Source organism: Neoarius graeffei, chromosome 11 (assembly GCF_027579695.1).
Source record: "Neoarius graeffei isolate fNeoGra1 chromosome 11, fNeoGra1.pri, whole genome shotgun sequence".
Taxonomy (NCBI): Eukaryota; Metazoa; Chordata; class Actinopteri; order Siluriformes; family Ariidae; genus Neoarius; species Neoarius graeffei.
In genome coordinates, this window is record NC_083579.1 from 34,587,718 (window position 1) to 34,611,672 (window position 23,955).

The 23,955-nt window shown below is 43.2% G+C and overlaps 1 protein-coding gene across 7 annotated transcripts in view; it reads left to right on the top strand.

The window, feature by feature from the left end:
* Positions 1-23,955, top strand: part of tiam2a (TIAM Rac1 associated GEF 2a) — a 232,283-nt gene that overhangs the window by 204,390 nt on the left and 3,938 nt on the right. For 6 of the 7 annotated variants that reach the window (XM_060933755.1, XM_060933760.1, XM_060933761.1 and 3 more), the window contains 8 exons: positions 2,383-2,562; positions 2,678-2,796; positions 5,725-5,833; positions 7,436-7,494; positions 7,593-7,695; positions 8,523-8,604; positions 8,690-8,847; positions 19,606-20,986. In XM_060933755.1, the coding sequence (XP_060789738.1) occupies positions 2,383-2,562; positions 2,678-2,796; positions 5,725-5,833; positions 7,436-7,494; positions 7,593-7,695; positions 8,523-8,604; positions 8,690-8,847; positions 19,606-20,210 (1,415 nt within the window). In that variant the 3' untranslated portion in view covers positions 20,211-20,986. Of the gene's footprint in view, positions 1-2,382; positions 2,563-2,677; positions 2,797-5,724; positions 5,834-7,435; positions 7,495-7,592; positions 7,696-8,522; positions 8,605-8,689; positions 8,848-19,605; positions 20,987-23,955 lie in introns of those variants that run through there. The other variant, XM_060933762.1, reaches the window with a different exon arrangement.

Genomic DNA, 23,955 nt, shown 5'->3' on the forward strand with positions numbered 1-23,955 from the left:
CACACACACCTCTACTTAACGTTGTAGCACAAAACAGAAAGGGTCTACATGATCCTACTTGGTACCGTTAGAACTGGAAAACGTTGGTAGTTTTATGAGCAACTTAGTTTTGGTGGTGAATCCTAAGAGCTGCTGCATGCGCACAATGCATATGGCACAACGCACCAGCCACTCCTACTGGCACTGAAAGTGAAAGTACCTCATTACTGCCATTATTTAGCCTTGTATAAAACTTCAGAACTACCATCAGTGAAAAGGGTAAAAGACTAAGGACAACTAATAAATTCAAGCAACAAGCTAAACCCAAGCTTGACCCTTCCTGTGCGGCGGTGAGCTCTTTCGGATGGCGCTTCTTATTTCTGTTTCCAGATCGTAGGAGCTGCTCGGCGTACCAGACGTCGCTCAAATCCTTCTACGTGAATTTGCTTCACAAATTTATCTTTTTCAAAACGTATGGAGCAGACACCAACCGTCCTGTCAGCTTGAAGTTACCTCTCTTTGTCCGTACAAATCGAACCTGTGAGTGTCCTGCCGACTTTGGGCTACAATGGATCAAAATTCCGCTTTTTTTTTTTAATCGGCTACACTTGAACAGCCTTGTAGGACACACCTCTTAGGAGACATACTTTGGTTTGAGTTTTGTTGTTGAATAAAAAAAAAAAATCGTTAAAAACGTGCTACACTTTGCAAAGCAGACGAAGCCAGAAATGCCACAAACTTTCAAGCGCTGCGCATATGACGTCACTTCCTTTGAATTAACAGTAACTTACCAGGAATGCGTTCGTGTCATGGCGGACTCAAAGAGCCAAACTTCACCAACGAAACAGAACATGTTCCCGGTCTCATATTAAAATACAATTTAGACAGTGAACTATTTGACATGTCTAGTTTTCTCATCTCATTATCTGTAGCCGCTTTATCCTGTTCTACAGGGTCGCAGGCGAGCTGGAGCCTATCCCAGCTGACTATGGGCGAAAGGCGGGGTACAGCCTGGACAAGTCGCCAGGTCATCACAGGGCCGACACATAGACACAGACAACCATTCACACTCACATTCACACCTACGCTCAATTTAGAGTCACCAGTTAACCTAACCTGCATGTCTTTGGACTGTGGGGGAAACCGGAGCACCCGGAGGAAACCCACGCGGACACGGGGAGAACATGCAAACTCCGCACAGAAAGGCCCTCGCCGGCCACGGGGCTCGAACCCAGGACCTTCTTGCTGTGAGGCGACAGCGCTAACCACTACACCACCGTGTCGCCATGTCTAGTTTTATAAGGTATAATTTCCAGAGGTGATGTCATTTTCGTAAGATCAGCACTTTAAAGTTACAGCTTTACCTCTGATACTGTAAACATGCCAACGATTTTTTTTTAAACTGACTTATAGAAGTGGCGGCACGGTGGTGTAGTGGTTAGCGCTGTCACCTCACAGCAAGAAGGTCTGGGTTCAAGCCCAGCGGCCGGCGAGGGCCTTTCTGTGTGGAGTTTGCATGTTCTCCCCGTGGGTTTCCTCCGGGTGCTCCGGTTTCCCCCACAGTCCAAAGACATGCAGGTTAGGTTAACTGGTGACTCTAAATTGAGCGTAGGTGTGAATGTGAGTGTGAATGGTTGTCTGTGTCTATGTGTCAGCCCTGTGATGACCTGGCGACTTGTCCAGGGTGTACCCCGCCTTTCGCCCGTAGTCAGCTGGGATAGGCTCCAGCTTGCCTGCGACCCTGTAGAACAGGATAAAGCGGCTAGAGGTAGTGAGATGAGATGAGATGAGATTTCCGAAAACCGAATTAATTTGATGAGCACGAGCCAGATGTGGTTCATTCATTAATCCTGTGCTGGTGTAATAGACCTGTGAGGTGGCCATGCCCCTGTTTAATCATCAGATTCTGAGTGTACATGTGTAGTGTATATATATACACACACACACTACTGTCTCCTGAGCTGAGTAGTCTGTGTGTGTGTCAGCAATGTTGGTAATTACACTTTCTCACACACTGCGTCTGTTGTGCAGGAAATGTGCTCATGCAGCGATAAAGATTTTTTTTTTTGTGCCTGTGTGTTAATTGCCTGCCAATTACTCTCCGATGTACGAGTGTGGTTGTGGTGCGAGTGCTTCATTAATTGCTCTCAGTGTCTGATACTCGATGTAGAGAGGCAGCGTTGTTCAGGGGTGAGCCACCAACACAACATGGCTGCTCTGCTCTCACCTCGTTCATCTGCAGTGAAGCGCTTTTACTGCAGTGGTCATTAAAAAAAAAAAAAAAGAGTTGGGGGTGGAGGGGCATCCCAGAGCCAGTGTTACTGCCTTGTGGGTGTATGATGTGGCATTATGGGTACACATATGTAGCGTGATGTGATTATGTAAATTCGTGTGTATGTTCAGCTAAAACAGATCGAGCCTTTAAGGAGTTCCTGGACGCGAGGAATCCCACCAAGCAGCACTCGTCTACTCTTGAGTCCTACCTGATTAAACCAGTGCAGAGAGTACTGAAGTACCCTCTACTGCTGCGAGAGCTGGTGTCTCTGACCGACACGGACAGTGAGGAGCACTATCACCTCACAGGTACACACTTAGATGCACAGTTTTTTGGGTTTTTTTTTTAAATATAAGTATTCTTTTGGCTCACAATAGCAAAAGCTGGAGCATTTCCTTGCATAACGTGCGTTTATTGTTACAGAGGCCTTGAAGGCGATGGAGAAAGTGGCCAGCCATATAAATGAGATGCAGAAGATCTACGAGGACTACGGTGCTGTGTTTGACCAGCTGGTGGCGGAACAGAGTGGCTCAGAGAAAGAGGTACTTCACCATCTCATGCTTTTAGCATTTCACGGTTCCTACAGTCTTAACAACTGTAAGAAGTTTAATGTCATACCATGGTGTTGTAACTTGCATTCTAGCAGCTACAAATGGTTGTTCCCTCACCAGTCTCTCTTTTATTCTCTCTTGAAATTGATTTAAAAATAAAAATAAAAAAAACCCTCAGCTCATCATGTTACAGAGAAACGGCAAAGCAAAAAACTCCTCTGACTGTTACAAAGCGCTGACACTGGAGACTCCTTCGACACGTTACATAGAGTGGTGCTTGAAAGTTTGTGAACCCTTTAGAATTTTCTATATTTCTGCATAAATATGACCTAAAACATCATCAGATTTTCACACAAGTCCTAAAAGTAGATAAAGAGAACCCAGTTAAACAAATGAGACAAAAATATTATACTTGGTCATTTATTTATTGAGGAAAATGATCCAGTATTACATATCTGTGAGTGGCAAAAGTATGTGAACCTCTAGGATTAGCAGTTAATTTGAAGGTGAAATTAGAGTCAGGTGTTTTCAATCAATGGGATGACAATCAGGTGTGAGTGGGCACCCTGTTTTATTTAAAGAACAGGGATCTATCAAAGTCTGATCTTCACAACACTTTTGTGGAAGTGTATCATGGCACAAACAAAGGAGATTTCTGAGGACCTCAGAAAAAGCGTTGTTGATGCTCATCAGGCTGGAAAAGATTACAAAACCATCTCTAAAGAGTTTGGACTCCACCAATCCACAGTCAGACAGATTGTGTACAAATGGAGGAAATTCAAAAGCATTGTTACCCTCCCCAGGAGTGGTCCACCAACAAAGATCACTCCAAGAGCAAGGTGTGTAATAGTCGGCGAGGTCACAAAGGACCCCAGGGTAACTTCTAAGCAACTGAAGGCCTCGCTCACATTAACATTAGCCAATGTTCATGAGTCCATCATCAGGAGAACACTGAACAACAATGGTGTGCATGGCAGGGTTGCAAGGAGAAAGCCACTGCTCTCCAAAAAGAACACTGCTGCTCGTCTGCAGTTTGCTAAAGATCACGTGGACAAGCCAGAAGGCTATTGGAAAAATGTTTTGTGGATGGAAGAGACCAAAATAGAACTTTTTGGTTTAAGTGATAAGCGTTATGTTTGGAGAAAGGAAAACACTGCATTCCAGCATAAGAACCTTATCCCATCTGTGAAACATGGTGGTGGTAGTATCATGGTTTGGGCCTGTGGGCCAGGACGGCTTGCCATCATTGATGGAAGAATGAATTCTGAATTATACCAGTGAATTCTAAAGGAAAATGTCAGGACATCAGTCCATGAACTGAATCTCAAGAGAAGGTGGGTCATGCAGCAAGACAACAACCCTAAGCACACAAGTCGTTCTACCAAAGAATGGTTAAAAAAGAATAAAGTTAATGTTTTGGAATGGCCAAGTCAAAGTCCTGACCTTAATCCAATCGAAATGCTGTGGAAGGACCTGAAGCGAGCAGTTCATGTGAGGAAACCCACCAACATCCCAGAGTTGAAGCTGTTCTGTACGGAGGAATGGGCTAAAATTCCTCCAAGCCGGTGTGCAGGACTGATCAACAGTTACCGCAAACGTTTAGTTGCAGTTATTGCTGCACAAGGGGGTCACACCAGATACTGAAAGCAAAGGTTCACATTATTTTGCCACTCACAGATATGTAATATTGGATCATTTTCCTCAATAAATAAATGACCAAGTACAATATTTTTTCTCATTTGTTTAACTGGGTTCTCTTTATCTACTTTTAGGACTTGTGTGCAAATCTGATGATGTTTTAGGTCATATTTATGCAGAAATATAGAACATTCTAAAGGGTTCACAAACTTTCAAGCACCACTGTAAACATCTCCTTACAGAAAACTTCACCACCTCAACGATTACACACATTTTAAATTTTTTTTTTATTTTAAGTGATCACTGGATAAATCCCTGTGAATCAGCTGTTACCATAGAAACAGTACTGTATTGGAACGAGCACATTAATTTCTCATCTCATCTCCTCTAGCCGCTTTATCCTTCTACAGGGTCGCAGGCAAGCTGGAGCCTATCCCAGCTGACTACGGGCGAAAGGCGGGGTACACCCTGGACAAGTCGCCAGGTCATCACAGGGCTGACACATAGACACAGACAACCATTCACACTCACATTCACACCTACGCTCAATTTAGAGTCACCAGTTAACCTAACCTGCATGTCTTTGGACTGTGGGGGAAACCGGAGCACCCGGAGGAAACCCACGCGGACACGGGGAGAACATGCAAACTCCACACAGAAAGGCCCTCGCCGGCCACGGGGCTCGAACCCAGGACCTTCTTGCTGTGAGGCGACAGCGCTAACCACTACACCACCGTGCTGCCCCGCACATTAATGTAAACCGGTCATTGCTAGCTGCTGAGTTTCCTGGTTTAGTATGTGGAGTTAAGTGTGTATCGTCATATTCTTAGCGATTTGTCCTGTCAAAATACATTGTTACCATAGCAACCATAATTTTGTTCATGATTAGCATACGTGTTTTCGTGTACGTTTTGCAAAGAACAGTATCTGCAGACCACACTGTCGTCCTCTAATAATTTGCATCTTGTATGTGATTGGTCCAAAGATTTTGAGCCTGTTAATGGCATCAGAAACCAAGTTCATGTGTAGCTCCGCCCGTGAGGAAGATTTACACAGAAATACTGACAATCTCTCTGAGAAATGATGAGGAAAAAAGTGTGAAGTTAGTGGTTTTTTAAATAATTTGTCCCAAACAGCAGTCTAGTTAATCCACATCAGCCATCTGTGTGAAGTTAACCCATTAATCACTATGGTGTTTGAGGTTTTGTTTTGTTTTTTAAATTAATTAATTATTCTTTTAATCTTCCTTGTTGCATTTCTCTCTCTCTCTCTCTCTCTCAGGTCACAGAGATTTCTATGGGAGAGTTTCTCATGCATTCCTCAGTGATGTGGCTAAACCCACTCCAGTCTCTGGGCCGCATGAAGAAGGAACCGGAATTGACCATATTTGGTGAGTAGCTGCTTTAGCCCCACCCCAGACACACACACACACACACTATATCCATAGGTTTTTAATACTCATGAGAGAGACACTAGATGATGATGTCTCTCTTGACTGGACACTAATGTTAACTTTTAGCTCTTAGCCAGGTCTTTGATACGAGTATCAGCTCATGGAAAGACCTGGCTAAGAGCTAAAAGTTTTGTTGGGTGAACACTTCCTTTCCCCCATTTTCCCATGATTCTTTGCAGTAAGTTCTTGGCAGCATGGAAAACTGTGTGAGTGGAAAGCAAAGTGTAGAACGCACACTGAGCTCTATATAAAATCTGGAGAGCTCATACTGTAGGCTCATCAGAGTGAAGCCAGCTGGCCGCCATCTTACCACTCCCATCAGAGCGGAACTCTCATTTAGACTACTGGAAGCGATACAAAATTGGACAAGTTATTTATGTAGTTGGTGAAAAAAAATGTGAAGAAAAATGCCTACATGTGCAGCAGCGAGCTGTACAAATCATCAGGTCAGTGGTTGTGGACGGACAGTTCACCTGCGTGTGTTTGTGTGTATAGTACACACAATCTTTATATATAAGGAAGAAGAAATATATGAAAGAGAAAGATGCACTGTATCAGAGAAAAACTGAAATAATCACCATTAAAAATAATTATAGTAGTAAAAAAGAGCCATTCAAAAAAAATTATCAGAGACTGAACTGGAAAAGAAAAAAAAAAAAAACAGTGAAGGGGAGCGCTATAAAGATATGTAAGGAATGCGGGTAAAGTTGAGAAAATAAAAGGAGGTAACGAAAGGGGAAAACGTCAGGAGATACTTTTCTTGGGGCAAATTTGATTGGGTACCACAGTTTAACACACAAACCAAATACATGCGATGGGAGTGGTAATATGGCGGCCAGAGAACACATTACCAGATCTGATAGTGTGGAAATTCTGAAAGCATTTCAGAAGAGTGTGGATATTTTGTTCTCAAGGCCCAAGACACCGTATTTCTTTTTTCCGTTTAATTACAAAATTAATTACCTTTAAAAATAGCAATAAAATGAATACTGAAAGTAAAGAAAAATAAAAAGCTGGAAAAATTCTTCAAAATACAGAATACTTTATGCAAGGAAAATAGCATTTCTTACTTCAAACCATCTTTAAACCTAAGGGCTATAAATGTCTTGGTTTGATTTTTTTTTTTAAATTGTAATAACGATATATTTACTATAGTTCAAGCAACTTCAGAACTGAACACACTGAGCGTTAATGTGCATTTGCCTTATAAATCTTGTATGAGTTAAGCAAATGTTGAAGAGCCGTTTCTCGTCTTGTAAGTGAGAAATCAAGCACTCTGCGTGGCGCTGTTATAGGAACGTCATCAACGACAGGGTGGTGTGATTCAGCACAATTACCGTTACCATCCCGACGTTAATTTTGTACTTCTTACAGTTAAACATCATGGAACATATATTTTCTGGAGTTCATTAAAAACAGCCGAGTCTTCAGCTCTAATGAATGTTTTGGGGATAAAGGAATCCAAGTATCATTAAGAGTTCTATGAAGTCCTGCTGCATCGTCATGGTTCACTGAAATCTCTGTCTTTACCCTCGCCAGTGTTTAAGAAAGCAGTGATCCTCGTCTACAGAGAGAGCAATAAGCTTAAGAAGAAAATGGTGAGTCTTTGCTCCTCCTACTGTAATAGCTACAGTACATTAGTGCACTAATCAAATTTGACGAATTAACCACGAGTCCCCTTGTGTGTGTTTGACAGAATGTTCCACGCTCTGCCCACTCTCATGGAGATCAGGACCCATTTAAATTTCGCTGGCTCATTCCTCGCTCGGCACTGCAGGTCAGACTGGGCAACACTGCAGGTACGGCAGCCTTCACCAGCACACGCCCGCAGTACTGTTCTTTAATTATACCACAGCGCTGTTGAATTCTGGGTTTGGGATTGGTCAGAAGAGTTTTCTATAACAGCAGCTCTGACAGGTTTATATTACAGTAATGCACTTGTTTAAAACAGGAACTCATTTGTTTCATAACATTAACCAAAAACAGATAAAAAGTAAGAAATACTGTTCTTTAATAAATTAAAGTAGTAAAACAGTAATCGTTTGCACATTGCTGTGGTAGAAGAGGAATAAAATAGCCATGGATGTGCTGTTGGAGGAAAAAAAAGAAAACTGCAGGCTGCATACCTGCATATGTAGCAGCATACCCAACATTGATTATTTTCCTCTAACAGCACATTTTATTTCGTGTTTTAATCCCTTACATAATAGTTAAATTGAACTCGAAGAGTTAATGTTTTCTTATTTTTTCATTCAATGTTGAAGGAAAAAAAAAAACCTCAGAATAAGCACCAGACATGACACTGTGTACTTTATTTTCACATTTTTAAATTCTAACAATATAATCATTCGGTAAACAAAAACAACCAAATATTAGATCACAGTTACTTTTTGACATGCACCAGTTGGAGCTGAATCTTGAACCGTTGTTCGACTGAGCATACAGGACTTTACACAAGTTATACTGCGTTATTGCCTGTGTAGTGACCAGGAATCCTTTAGGGATTCAGCATTACTGTGTGTTCAAGGGCTGCCTTTAAGGTGGCATGCAAAATGTTAGATTAGGCAAACATCAGCATCAAGAATGTATTACTGTGGATAAAAAATACAGTTTTCCCCTTGAACAGAAAGCAACTGCGTCTGGGAGCTGATCCACACCAAATCCGAGCTGGAGGGCCGACCTGAGACTGTGTTCCAGCTGTGCAGCAGGTGAGCTACATGATCATTCAGTTCCAACATAAAGCCCTAATTAGTACGTGTGGAGATGCTAACTGCAAGCCCACGTCTCCCTCAGCACACCTGAGAGCAAAGTGAACATGGTCAAGGTGATTCGCGCCGTTCTGCGAGAAAACGTGCGCAGAGGGATGCGAGGGACCAAGCGGCCAGCTGAGAGACCCTGCAAAGAACATCTTGCTCCTCTGAAGGGAAGTTTACCTTCAACAGCTAAACTCGGTCAGTCCCCTTGTACAGTAACGTTCATCATATGCTAATACAGAACAGCTCACAGGTGCAGACCTGCCAACCCCAAAGGGTGTGAAAACTACTTTTCTGACATAATCTGTTGACTATTGTCTAAGTTATAAGCTGGTGCGTGTGTGCGTTCCCTCTGAAGGTATTGGAATTGCAAGTCAGTTCTTTTGTTTTTGCTGCACACTGAAGACATTTGGGTTTGAGATCAAAATTCCGGCTTTCATTTCCTGATATTTCCATCTAGGTGTGTTAAAGAACTTACACCATGGCACCTTTTGTTTGAACCCAAGTGATGAAAAATATTGGAATACGAGGGGCGTTCAATAAGTAATGCCCCTGACCCACTTCCCATAGCAGTAGAGCAACGAAACTTGGCACAGTTATTAGTCTTTCTCTACATGGGAACCACCCAGAGTTATGCATTTCTCCCATCGTTTGATGCAGCTCTGGAGACCGTTTTTGTAGAACACCCCAGGTTGGTCCTCCAACCACGACATGACTTCAGAAATCAAGGCTGCATCATCTGGGAAACGCTTTCCTTTCAAAAACAACTTCATGGCTGGGAAGAGGTGAAAGTCAGAGGGTGCAAGGTCAGGAGAGTAGGGAGGATGGGGGAGGATTTCATAGCCACACTCCCGTGCTTCTGATCTGGCGACAAGCGAGTTGTGGACCGGAGCGTTGTCCTGCAGGAGGAGGATACCTTTGCTGATCTTGCCCCGCCTCTTGATTTTGATAGCTTCTCTTAATTTCCTTAAAAGTGAAGCATAATAGGCTCCTGTAATTGTGGTACCCTTTGCCAGGAAATCTGTCATCACTACCTCGTCCTGGTCCCAGAAGACTGTGAGCATGACCTTGCCAGCGGAGGGCTGCACCCTTGCCTTCTTTGGAGGTGGTGAGTCCAAGTGCTTCCACTGCATTGACTGGGCTTTGGTCTCTGGATCATAGTGATGGACCCGGGTTTCATCCTGTGTAATCAGTCTTTTGAAAAACTTTGACTCATCTTCTTGGCACATTTCCAAATTCATCCTTGAGCACTCGACGCGTTCTCGCTTCTGGAAAGGTGTGAGCAACCTGGGAATCCATCTGGCAGACACCTTATGCATATGCAAATGGTCATGAATGATAGTTTCCACAGACCCTGTACTAATCTTGACCTCTTGGGCTATTTGGCGAATAGTAATGTGCCGATCTTCCAAAATGGCAGCCTCAACTTGATGGACAGATGCCTCATCAATGGCAGAAGGGGGGCAACCAGGTCTGGGAGCTGTTTCCACAGACTTCCGGCCATGTTTGAATTCACGATGCCAGCGTTTTACAAGGTCATATGATGGGGCATTATCACCATAAGTTTCTTTCATTTCATCAAAAGTCTCCTGTGGTGTGCGTCCTTTCAAATACAAAAACCGGATCACTGCGCGACACTCAACAGGCTCCATTTCACACCTGACTCAGTTCAAACACGTGTAAATCAGAAACCACAATTAGTTCAGAGCTGTAATTTGCCACATAACCCATAGAGATATAAATCATTGCACATGCAAAATTTCAGCTAGATCAGACAACTGGAAGTGGGTCAGGGGCGTTACTTATTGAACGCCCCTCGTATGTGGCTGACAGATGTTTGTTGTTGCCCAGATGTGCCCTGTTACACTGATTGTTTAAACAAACAATGAATAGCTTTTATGAATGAATGAACCCTTTATTGTCACTGTTACCAGTGAAATTGACCATCAACCTGTCCTTACAGAGGGGGAACAGGACAGGAAGACAGGGATAAAAGAAAAAGAAACACAGTAGTAAGATGAGGAAAAAAAAGAACAAACCCCCCCACCTATGCTCCTATAAGGACTAGGGATGGCGAAAACTAAAAAAAATCTTGACCGACCACCGAGCCTCATTAGCCGGTTAAAGTCGGTTAACCTACGAGTTTAAAATTCTAGAATTGGAATTATTAGAATCTATTCTAAATCTAACCGCGAGCATCCGCACATTCAGTCCCAGTCGCTGCCCTCCACTCACATTACCTTTTCTACAGCGCGAAACATTTAGTCAAACGCGGCACTGATGTCGAGGGGTTCGTATTGGAGCGGAGGACAAATGGCTCCAGCTTAGAGACAGTTTCAGTTGGCCATGATGGCGTTGAAAATAAAGTCAAGTGCTCGAAGAAGTACATAACATTCAGTGATGGGAATAACGGCGTTAAAATAAAGGCTGTTATAACGCCGGGTAATCTAATTAATTAGCTACAATCGTTATAACGCCGTTACCAATATCAACACGCCATTACTGCATGGTATTGAAGTTGCTCTCAAGCCGTCACCGACTTGGCTCACAGACATGAAAGCTGGGTTTGTCACTCCCCCTCCGGACACCGCTGTCAGTTCATTCTCTCCCCTTTCCTCCAAAAGTCAGCATCTGCGCCTTTAGTTTGTGTGGAGAGATATGATCTGCAATAACATGCATTGTTGGCTACAGACTGAAACATACTTTCAGAATGCACTGGCCAAGGCAGGACTAAACTCCATGTGCCTTCTAATAATAATAATAAAAAAAACAGAATAGTAATTTGTAAGCTAAAAAGTCTAGCCTGATACTTTTTTATTTTTCACAAATACAGTCAGTGCTAATAACTGCAGTAGGCTGTGTGTTGATATTGCATACTGCTACGGACTAGGCACTTTTCTTCGAAGTGAGCCACAGAGACCTCATACTGCAATTGTTTTCCAGCTACTGATATTACGGTTACATGGCTGCTAATTGTGCACAGCCATTGGGAATGGGATAGCCGGAGCTGAGCTGATTAGCCGCTAAGCTAATATAGCAACTGTCTGATGCTAAGTAACATCAGTGAGTAACCGGGTTTTAGCTCAGATCTTGTGTATTATTACGTTGACATTAATATTCACCAGACTAATCAACCATCGACTTCATTCATGCGCCGTGTTCTTGTTTCTTTGATAGTCAAGAATTTCCTTGATGTTACATACCTGGTTAACATCGTAGTAAAATGTAATCCAACACTGAGACTTTTCTTTCGCCGAGTAGCAGCTGTCTTCAACTGGGGCGGGAGGGCGGGACATGACTGAATGGGTGTTTCTGATTTGTCAGCTGTCGTCCTTACACCGCATGGCACGCCCCAAGCGTTTACAACACAGAATTCCAGGTTCTCCACTCCAAAATCGGCAGCTTCAAAACGATTGGTTTTTTTTTTAACCGACAACCAAAAAAAAATTAAACGGTTGATTCGGTCAACCATCGGTCAAACGGTCATCAGTTAACATCCCTAATCAGGAGTACAGTGTGAGAGCATTTAAAAACCTCCGCACAAGCACACAATAACACAAGTACACTTTAAACCATGGGACTTGAGGGGAGGGGAGGAGGTAGAGGTAACCCAGCGCAAGCAAGCAGCCATCCGCTCCTGCGGCCATGCAAGCGGCGCTGGTCACGCACCCGCTTGTCACACTGGGGGTGAAAAACGGCAACCGCGGAAAATTGGGGAAGGAATGCGAAGAATGCGAGTGTCTCCCAGCAGTGACCTTCTGGGGGAAATGTTGCCCCAGCAACGGCCTTGATTGAGGCCGGTGCTGTTCAGGGAGCCAAATGTCGATAAGATAGAGATTGTTTGGTCTTTCGAACAGACGCAGTCTTTACACGTCCACACCACTCGTCCATATCTGTCCATTTTGTCCATATCTGTCCATTTCTGTTCAATTCAATTTGGTCTCCGAAATACTTATTCCTTGCAAAGCCGAAAGCGTCTCCAAGATGACAACCATGTTGTAGTTCAAGTTCTGCCACAGTCTGAGTGCCGACAGCTTTGCCCACCGCTTCAATCATATCGGGCAGCTTTGTGTGGCTTTGAACAGCTGTCACTGTTGTCTGATTTCCTCGATATACCAGGGCAATGCCTAATCCAGTCAGCAAAAGTCTGGTAATCATGGTTCTGAATAGGTAGATATCTCCAATGTCCTCCACAGACGGTCCGGCAGGACAGGTGGGTTCCCCCGAACCCAGAAACTGTGTCAATTTCGTTAGGAGACCAGTTTATCAAATCCATGCTTTTTTAGTTTAGAAATTCAATGCGGAGAGAGTCTCTTTAAAAAAAAAAAGTATAGGCAGACGAGACGAAACAAAGAGCACAAGCAGGAAAAAAAAAAAAAAAAAAGGAGAGCAGAGAAATGCGACCGCCTTCTGTGAGAGCACGGAGAAGATTCCCTGGATTTTAATGTCTACTCTTGGTTTGAGCCCTGGAAAACCACATTTGTTAAAAAGGATAAACCAACATGAAGACCAGAAAGCTGCCTATGGGGAAAAAATCAAGTCAATCTGAAGCTGAGAAGAGAGAGAAAAATCAATCGGAGCCAATACAACAGTTAGGAACGTCCTGAAAAAGAAAAAAAAAAAAAAAACACTGGTGGACTAACAACCAAACATCCAACAGTTTGGCCAAGTAAAACAGCAGCAGTTGACGATGAACATTGTTACAGCTGTGAAGAAAAACCCAAAAACAACTGTCAGTGACGACATCAACAACCTCCCCAGGACTGATGAAAGCATCACAATCCACTGTTCGACAAAGACGAAGAGTAGAAATGGAGAAGCCATACTACAAACCATTCATCAGCAATAAGAACCGGAGAACCAGATTGGAATTCACAAAGAAATACAGTGATGAGCCACAAAAGTCCTAGAACTAAGATGTGCAGAAAGAAAGGATCTGCTCATGATCCAAAACATGAGCGCTCATCGATCAAGCATTGTTGGGGTAGTGTCATGGCTTGGGCTTGCATGGCTGCTACAAGGGGTTCACTAATCTTTATTGATGTAACTCATGATGGTAGCAGCGGAATGAATTCAGAAGTCTACAGAAACATTCTGTCTGCCAATCGACAGAGAAATGCATCCGATCTAATTGGGAGGAATTTAATCAAAGACCCAAACCACACTGGCAACATAAAAGGACTTAATCAGGGAATCACCAGACGTTAACGTGCATATCCTGGACCAATTTCGTGTTTTGTTTTTTTTTTATATGAAAGTATGTCCCTTTACACACTCATCCAGAAGGGTAATTTTGCACAAGGCCATCTGTCTACAGCAGAAAAAAATAAAATAACAAAACGCGTCTGGAAAAATCCCAAGGGAGTCTGGAGCCAGATTCGTGACGTCACCTGCGGAAGCGCCAGCAGGCTGCGCGAGCTTTGCACGGTTTCAGTGCACAGCCTGTGTAGACCAAGCGCTCCCATTTCTCTCTCATTGTCTGGTCTTTTGGGAAACGATGAGTACTAATCCCATCAAGATTGGTGTTGCTACACCCTCCTACGATACATCTGTTAACCATTTTAATAATTACGCGATAACGTTGAAGAAATTTGCAGAAAACCACCAGGTCGTTTTCTCAAACAAACCAGCGCTGACGTAGGATTCAGAGGGAGGCGTCCCGCACGCGACGTCACGAAAATCAATGTTTGCCGGGAAATCCAAATGCCAAGTTTTTCCAGAGGCGGACCAATTCACCTCAAATGGCTTGATTTCAACTGAATTTTTCTGGTATTGCGCAAGGTACAAAAAATTACAGAGAATGCAGAATGTGACAGATATTTGACCAAAGTTTAATATAAAATCGGAGAATTACATTGATCTCGCTCCTGAATTTACCCGTGATATGCACTTGGGTTAAAGTGAGCAGCATTGCACCTCCTGAAGAGGAGACTGAAGGGAGAAACCTCTCTAAACAAACAACTGAAGGAAGCTGCAGTAATATACATATATTTAGCCAGTGTCTAAAAGTGGAGCTCCTGATGAATGGATCAGCAAAATATCTGCAAGGGCAGGAAATCAACCTGAACAGAATAATAATATGATAGCATATGAACCATTGTATTGTGTAGTGTATTTCACATCAGTACATTGCTGTGTTGTCTTGTGACAGTGACACCAATAATGAGATACACATCGCAGTTACGATACATATTTATTCCTTTCTTTGACACCACAGCATGTTATGCGCCAGAAACACCACCACGGCATTAATTGTGGTGTGACTCTGCTGGGTGCCTGATGGACAGCAGTGAACCAGCACTTTTACTATATAGAGAGCGTGCACGTGACATCACGAGGTCACGTGATATTTGTTTATCTGTCATTTTGGACGGCATGCCCGCGCATAGAACTTAGACGAACCCGTTCTAATTATCAAGTGTGTGGGAGTAGATCTTTCGAGAATGGTTATATCTTGTTCAGCATTTGGTTGTAGCAATAGACAGGGCCAAAAGGAGGGCCTGTCATTTTATAGATTCCCCGCAGACAAGGAGAGACACGCAAAATGGGTGTCCGCTGTGCGAAGAGAAAACTGGTACCCCAGTTCTACCAGCCGAATTTGTAGGTTTTTTAAAATTTGTTTGAATATAGAAGCTGGACATATCTGTGACCCCTATACATTTATATCTGATATTGAATAATAATTCTGCACAGATAAAGATAGCGGTGATTTGTGATACTTTTTTTTCAGACAAAAACATACATATTTACAACCCTGTCATTATCTGGAACTGAGTTTAGATTTCGAATATTCTTACGATAAAACGTCCTGCATAGTCTCTTTATGATAAACGTCTTAATGTCACTTACCCGTGAGGTTATCATCAAGTAGACATTCTTCTTCGGAACCTTCCAGAGGTATAGTTGGGATACCCATCCCGCAACAAAATATTTATAAGCTTCCAGGCTCTTGTAAGCTTTGAGGGCTTTGCCAGTGTAACACGATTAACGATAAAATTGTAAATGTCGTGGTAGGCCAGATCGGGCAAATCGCCGGCACCGCAGCTCCGAATTTCCCTGAACAAGGATTGCGGCAAGTTGTGCGGATCTGCAATCCCCAACCTGGAACACTTTTCCACGTAACGCTGCCTCACGTCACCTTCAAGATGCTGAACAAACTTAGACAAGTAATCGCGCGATGTAGATGGGGTATTTTCCGAATTTTCTTGGGGATTAATCCCTGGATCCATTACGCTCGCGCAAGGTAAACAATCCTGAAGCCGTCCAATATGGCGGAGTAAACACGGACGGGTCACGTGACTGCACATCCTCTATAGTTACCATCAAATATTATCGGACATAAGAACTAATCAGTATCTATCTGCGCTAAGGAGAGATGCTCATAATCGCTATTGAACTATACAATAATTACAGTGTGGGAAATCAGGAATTTTAAGCAGACTGTCACAGGACAGACAAGTCTGAAATGTTGTCTGTCCGTCCAAATTTCAGCCCGTCCGAATGACGGGGCAAAGGCCCGGAACAATGTGGCCAGGGGTCCAGGACCTGCCTTAGGGCCCCAGAAGCTGAAGGGCTTTAGATGCCTGGCGATGGCTTCTCAGCTTTTTCCAGGCACATTTTTGTGATCTTCAAAGGCCAAATTACACTAGACATTAGTTGCTAATTACACTAAAAAATGGAATCTAATTTACAAGAAAATATCAGAAGATTCAAGAAAAACATGCTTCAAGTTCTACCCAAGAAAACAGTAGCACACACAGGTCAGTCCCACATCTGGAAAAAATATGGGGGGCCAAGGATGTTCCAGTTGGTTACAACTTACATATATTGGTACTATAATAACACTCATGAGACATTATTTCAACAGTGACTATTTTTATACTAAGTCTATAAGAAATTTAGCAATTAACAAAACAACTACTCTTACATAACAGAGTTAAAATTTTGATTACGAGATTCCAAATAAGGTGGTGTGGTGGTTAGCACTGTCGCCTCACAGCAAGAAGGTCCGGGTTCGAGCCCCGTGGCCGGCGAGGGCCTTTCTGTGCGGAGTTTGCATGTTCTCCCCGTGTCCGCGTGGGTTTCCTCCGGGTGCTCCGGTTTCCCCCACAGTCCAAAGACATGCAGGTTAGGTTAACTGGTGACTCTAAATTGAGCGTAGGTGTGAATGTGAGTGTGAATGGTTGTCTGTGTCTATGTGTCAGCCCTGTGATGACCTGGCGACTTGTCCAGGGTGTACCCCGCCTTTCGCCCGTAGTCAGCTGAGATAGGCTCCAGCTTGCCTGCGACTCTGTAGAACAGGATAAAGCGGCTACAGATAATGGATGGATGGATGGATGGATTCCGAATAACTTTGGAACAAGATTACTTTTAAAATGACTCAAAACTAGACATGGTGGCATTCAGACTAAAATCTGCTGGACTAGGACTTAGAAAATAAAAACTCTGTTAAAATATAAATCTACATCCTACAAAGCATATGACTATCACTGTTATTCTTATTATGAATAAAAAAATGCACATAATAATAACAGCATAACCACTGACTGGCAGTTTGGCACTTAACATACTGTACTGCAGTTTCATGTAAATTTAATTCTTAATCAACCGACTGGATCAATCAGATACTGTCAACCCTAAAACACTAGTTCAACTGCATCGTGCAATAAAAACAGTGAATACTGAGCGTATTATTATTATTATTATTATTATTATCATCATCATCATCATGTTATTTAGTATTTAGTTATTTAGGGCTGGGACCTTTGGTGGACGAGTTATGAAGTTTTAAAGGCTGGCTCGAGCCAGGGATTGTGAAGTTTTTCAGGGGCTCCAGGGCAAATAGTGGGCCGAGCTGCGGTCGTACCAGGCCGTGCGAAAGGCCTTGAGGAGAGGGTGGTGCCTGTAAATTTTGGTGGGGCTTGGATCATCAGTGGCAGAGTTATGAATTTTTAAAGTTCTGTTACGACGTAACACATTCGCCCAGTGTAACATTTGGAAGAAAATTAACCCATATCTTTACAATTTTTCACGGGCCATCTGGTTTGATGCTTTTGAAATACAGACGGACAAATGCGAACATTACCTGTATCTGTCCGCCGGGCCGGCCTCATTTCCCACACTGTAATTATGTTTACGGGTGTGCAGAGTAAGAAATCCTTCAGGTAAAAAAAAGCAGACAATGCAAAGATACACTGCCAGCTATAAAAAAAATATATATATTTCATCAATATTTTCTGTAAAATGTGTTAGTAAATAATCCCCTGTTACTTTGTTAAAAAGCAAATTAAAAATAAGCGCTGGATAAAACCTCATCTCATCTCATCATCTCTAGCCGCTTTATCCTGTTCTACAGGGTCGCAGGCAAGCTGGAGCCTATCCCAGCTGACTACGGGTGAAAGGCGGGGTACACCCTGGACAAGTCGCCAGGTCATCACAGGGCTGACACATAGACACAGACAACCATTCACACTCACATTCACACCTACGCTCAATTTAGAGTCACCAGTTAACCTAACCTGCATGTCTTTGGACTGTGGGGGAAACCGGAGCACCCGGAGGAAACCCACGTGGACACGGGGAGAACATGCAAACTCCGCACAGAAAGGCCCTCGCCAGCCCCGGGGCTCGAACCTTCTTGCTGTGAGGCAACAGCGCTAACCACTACACCACCGTGCCGCCCCCTGGATAAAACCCATCTACTGTAAATAAAGATATTAATTTAGTTGTCCAGTGGTCAAGTGTTTGAGGGACTTTGCCTTGCACTTAGGATCGGGTTCCCTGTGGTGCTACACGTACGGTTGCAAGAGCCATAAAAATTTTCTAAAAAAAATCAGGTCGATGTATTTCCAAATTCTCTTAAGTATGGAGCTCGACTCCACTACAAGCCTGGAAAAGCATCACAAAACGAATTCAAAAGTGTGGTGATGTTCGAGAGTCGCTGGCTTGATGCAGTTATTGCAAACAAGGGACAGACAACCAAATATTAAAGTGCTACTTATGTTCAGATTCTGTTCCAGTACTTTTGCTCACCCGAAGGTTGTCTAGTCTGCCACCGAAGGTGCCATGTTTTAAGTTGTTTAACAGCTTTAGATGTGAACGAAAGCCGAAATCTATCGTCTCGTCCATCTTTTGATTTCAAACCCAAATGTCTAGCAAAAACGAGAACTGGCCTTGGTGTTCCAGTGCTTTCAGAGGGGAGTACAGATGGAGTTTTTCACTCATCACTAGGCTTGTTTAATGCACTCTTTGATTTGTGTATGTATAACAGGTTTCCTCGAACAGGAAGGGGGGGAAAAAAAAAAAAAAAGTGTGGTTACAGTAAAACTGTATATGCATGTACTACAGTTCCTACCCTGATGGGCTTGAATGTGTTGTTTAAAAATGCTGCTCCTGTTTAAGGTGATAAAGGTTCGCAGGTCTGCAGACGTTCTGTCCTCACACCATGTAGAAAAGTTTATTCGAGACTTGAGCCTTTATTTTCTCTCCATGTTTAACTGTGAAGCGACTGCACGTACTGTAGAAGTTATACGACGGCTTCACGGCGCATGTTGGTTTCATCAGCGTTCTCACAAACCCACATGTTCCTGACTCTGAAAATATCATCGTTCATCTGCGCACACTAATCTGACGAGTAAAAATCACTTTATGCGTCAGCCACTGTGTTTAGTGCAGCAGGTGGTGGGATTCAGAACATGGAGCACATTTAAACACACACCAAATGAAAAAGCTTTGAAGCTGGAAGGAAGGAGTAGGATTTAATTTCCTCTGCTGGGTAACTACAAATTAAAAAGGCAAAACTAACAAATAACCTGGACAGGGAATCTGCTTCTGATTGGTCAGTCAGATTGTGTTACTGGTGCTCAGTATTCATAATGTGCGGAAACACACAGTGATGGCAGAGACGCAGGACCACAGGGTCGTTCTCTCACTCGTGTGTGTGTGTGTTTATTTCAGGTTCCTCTCGTGCATCGTGGTTGTGCCAGAAGCCCATCAGCATTGAGTCTCTTGCCAAAAGTGACACACTGAAGCCTGTGCAATTAGACTCCGATTCAGCAAGTGAGAGCAGCGGAGACCCGCCCCCTGCCTCATCAGCAGACGCCCTGCCTACTAACTCCACCCTCAGACACGGCGGCATGAGAGAGTCGGACATTCTCAGCGATGACGACGGGTTCAGTGAGCGCTTGGCTCACCGTGACTCCACCCCAGGGTCGATTGAGACTCGGTTCCACGAGCTGCGCCTGAACGACGAGACCCGTGTGGAACCCGAAGGTCGTGAAGTGAACTCTCCCGAGTTACAGCCTCAGCTGAGACGGGCTCACTTCAGCGCCGTGAGGCGGCGGTCAGCGAGAAGCGAGCCGAGACGCAGCCAGGCGGCGCTGCTGAGCCTGAGGCAGCACAGCTGCTCTCTGGACAGCCAGGCGGAGTCCGCAGCAGTCAGCGTCGACCTGAACACGATGCTAGAGAGGGACTTCAGCGTCCACAGCCTCACCTCCGTCATTAACGAGGACTGTTTCTATGAAAATGCCACAAAGAGCAGCGCCACAGCTATGACATCATAGCGACAAATCTGTACACTGTACGACATCTGGACAAGGAAACGTTAAAGTTCAGTAAGGTACTTTAAAGGCTTAAAAATCTAACTTCAGTGGCTTTCCGAAGCCACACCCCCACATTCATTTCCGAATACGTGGGAAACACGATGGACAGGCAGAGAGACGGACGCTTGGTCGTCCACTTCACCCAGAATCACTTACCGCACCTTTAATAGTCAGAGCAACAAGTGACTCGCGTCACCGAACCCATGTTTACCTTCAAGAACAATAATCCAGATGTTGCAGCATCTGTTTATTTTGTGCCTTTTTAGCTGTGCTTGTATTTTTTTTAATTTGTAAATGCTTTTAAGCTTTATGTTATTTATTGATAACTTTATATTCCTTTTGAATAGGAAACCAAAGCACAGGTTAAGACTTGAGTTTTTTTTGTTTGTTTTTTTTCCTTGAAGTAAAACATTTGCATGAGGTGCGAGACAAACACATGGATTGTTACATAAATTGCCTTAATTAGTAAGGCGGCGGTGTGTGACGTATGGAACAGTCGAGCAGTCCAATATAATCAGTGCTGAACATACTTCGTGGTATGGCGGCTGGTACTCGCTCAAAAAAAAAAAAAAGTTGTTTTTTTTTTTTAAACCACACCAAATATGTATAGTATTTTTATGAACAATTTAGTGTGTTATGGTTTATCAGTTTGGCATTTTAACAATTTAAAAAGTGCTGTATGTAATAAACTGATGCCAGTGATGTACAGTTGTGTTACAAAAAGGTTTTTAAATAAATGAGGAATAAAAATGTCTTTTGCTATTTGTCCTACTGACTGCAATGAAATAAACCAGACGGATGCACTCTGTCAGAGATCAAGACAAATGGAAGCGTGTCGGAGCCTGATCGAGTCCGCGCTAAAAAAAAAAAAAAGGCCTGGGCGGAGTTAATGGATAAGAGCATGGATACATGTAATATGGATTTATCATCTCGTTAATATCCTGATTATTATAGTTCATTAGATGACATGGACAATTCCTAATACTTGTTTCCCAAGCAAAGGTTTAACAGGAATATTTAAATCTCTCCTTATGGAATCAGGAAGATGAGCTAAATGAGTAGCGTTTACAGACAATCAAGTTTAACAACCTGAAAAAGAAAAACCTTACTGTCTTTTTGCAAACATTTTTGTTCGCTGTGATGCATCTCGATGGTGTAACTACAGCATGAGCTACTCATTCCGAGCGCCACGTCCTGCTGCACTACACCAGCGTTGCCAGATACTGCTGACATTTTCCAGCCAAAATGTGTTCAAAACCCGCTAAAATGCACTTAAAACCGCCCAATCTGGCAACACTGCACTACACACATCAGCTGAGGATCTGGTTGTCCGTAAACTGATTAAACTAGCGTGCACAGATGAGACAGGCAGGATTGTAGAAAGGAAACAAAATTGTGCTTAAACATGGGGAGAGAAAAAGATGCTAAACAGACTTTAATATTCTTTACTTTAACACAACTAATAGTGGAAATGTTCACCAGCGACTTTTTGGTGACTGCGTTCGTGATATCGCTATAAAATGTGCTCATGTCAGAGAGGAGGAGAACGATCATAAACTCCATCATGTTCTTAGCAGCCAGACATGGGACTGAGCAGCACACTGGAGCTCCTATGAGCTAATACATGCTCTGATGATGTGATAATACTAGCTAATATATGATGTCATATTGTACCATTTGTTTCTAAACCATTATATAGGCCATGTATAGACACTTCCTTAGAGGTATCAAAGCGAAGGGGAAAAGGTTTCTCTGGAAACAGATTTTGAGAAAAATATTGTTCATATTGGTGGTACAGTTTTTTTTTTAAAGATTTCTTATACTCAATTTTCATCTGCATTATGCTTCTCTAACAAACAATGAAAATCTGCCAACGTGTGTTCTTATTTATTTACTGACTATTTATACTGTGCAGTAAACTCCGAAGTCTTGAAGCTTTCTCTGCAAAGTCGTCGTTAGAGAAACATTTTCCTCTGAAAATGCAACATTACGAAGGCTCTTTGTGCTGTGAAGCGATTACGGCACTGCTGTCACTTTGCTATATGACAGCAATTCAGAGTCAAAGTCTAAACTCTCTTCTGAACAGCCCTGAGAACAAGAAATGGCCTGAATAACTACAAAAAAAAATTATTTTCGGGCCTGAATCTGCTCATAAAGGGCCTTGTGTGATTGCACTGAGGATTGCAAGTGCATTTTATTTTTCATTCCCAGGCAGGGTTCCTACAAATTCTCCATACTCAAATCCCCAGACTTCACGGTACATCTTTCAGACCATATTTGACACCACAGTAGAAATAACTAGATGTTTATTACTAAATAAATGATTTTAAAATCCAACTGTTAAGATGTATGTTACATTTTGAGTATGTAAGCAAGTATCTATCCATCCATTATCTGTAGCCACTTTATCCTGTTCTACAGGGTCGCAGGCAAGCTGGAGCCTATCCCAGCTGACTACGGGCGAAAGGCGGGGTACACCCTGGACAAGTCGCCAGGTCATCACAGGGCTGACACATAGACACAGACAACCATTCACACTCACATTCACACCTACGCTCAATTTAGAGTCACCAGTTAACCTAACCTGCATGTCTTTGGACTGTGGGGGAAACCGGAGCACCCAGAGGAAACCCACATGCAAACTCCACACAGAAAGGCCCTCGTCAGCCGCTGGGCTTGAACCAAGAACCTTCTTGCTGTGAGGTGACAGTGCTAACCACTACACCACTGTCACCCTGTGAGTATGTTGCCAGATAATTGCTGATATATTCTTTCATTGGGTCCAAAATTTCGCATGGCACCCCGTGGCAATGTCCTGTAGCTCATACAAATCAATTTAAACCAAACCCAGATCAGTTCAATTGCACAACATTTTATTCAAGCTGCAATGCTAAAACAATGCAGTGTTATTCTGTTTCTACAGTCGTCGTCGTCTTCTTTTGGCTGCTCCCGATTAGGGGTCGCCACAGCGGATCTTTCGTCTCCATTGCTCCCTGTCTTCTGCATCTTTCTCTACCACACCGGTCACTTTCATGTCCTCTCTCACCACATCCATGTACGGTATCTCCTCTTTAGCCTTCCTCGTTTTCGTGTGCCTGGCAGCTCCATCCTCAACGTTCTCCTTCCAACATGCTCTGCATCTCTTCTCAGGATGTGCCCGTACCATCTCAGGCTCATCTCTCTTAGCTTCATTCCCAAGCTCTCCACATGTGCCGTCCCTCTGCTGTGCTCGTTCCTTATCCTGTCCAACCTCCCATCGCAAACCTTAACATCCTCAACTCCGCCACCTCCAACTCCGCCTCCTGTCTCTTCGTTAAGGATACGGTCTCCAATCCGTACATCACAGCCGGTCTCACTACTGTCTTACACATCTTAGCTTTCACTTTTGCTGGGACTTTCCGATCACAAATGACTCCCGAAATCCTTCTCCAACTGCTCCACCCTGCCTGCACACTCTCTCTCACCTCACTATCGCAGCCCCTATTTTCCTGCACAGTTGACCCCAGGTACTTGAATTCACCAACTTTCTTTACATCTACTGCTTGCATCTTCACTCCACTCTCATCCCCATTCTCATTGATGCACATGTATTCTGTTTCTGCAGTAAACTTGAAAAACTAAACCAATACCTTCTACCCATAACGGTAACGGGAGGGATGATGTACAACTCAGCAAAAAAAAAAAAAAATTAAATAAATAAATTAAA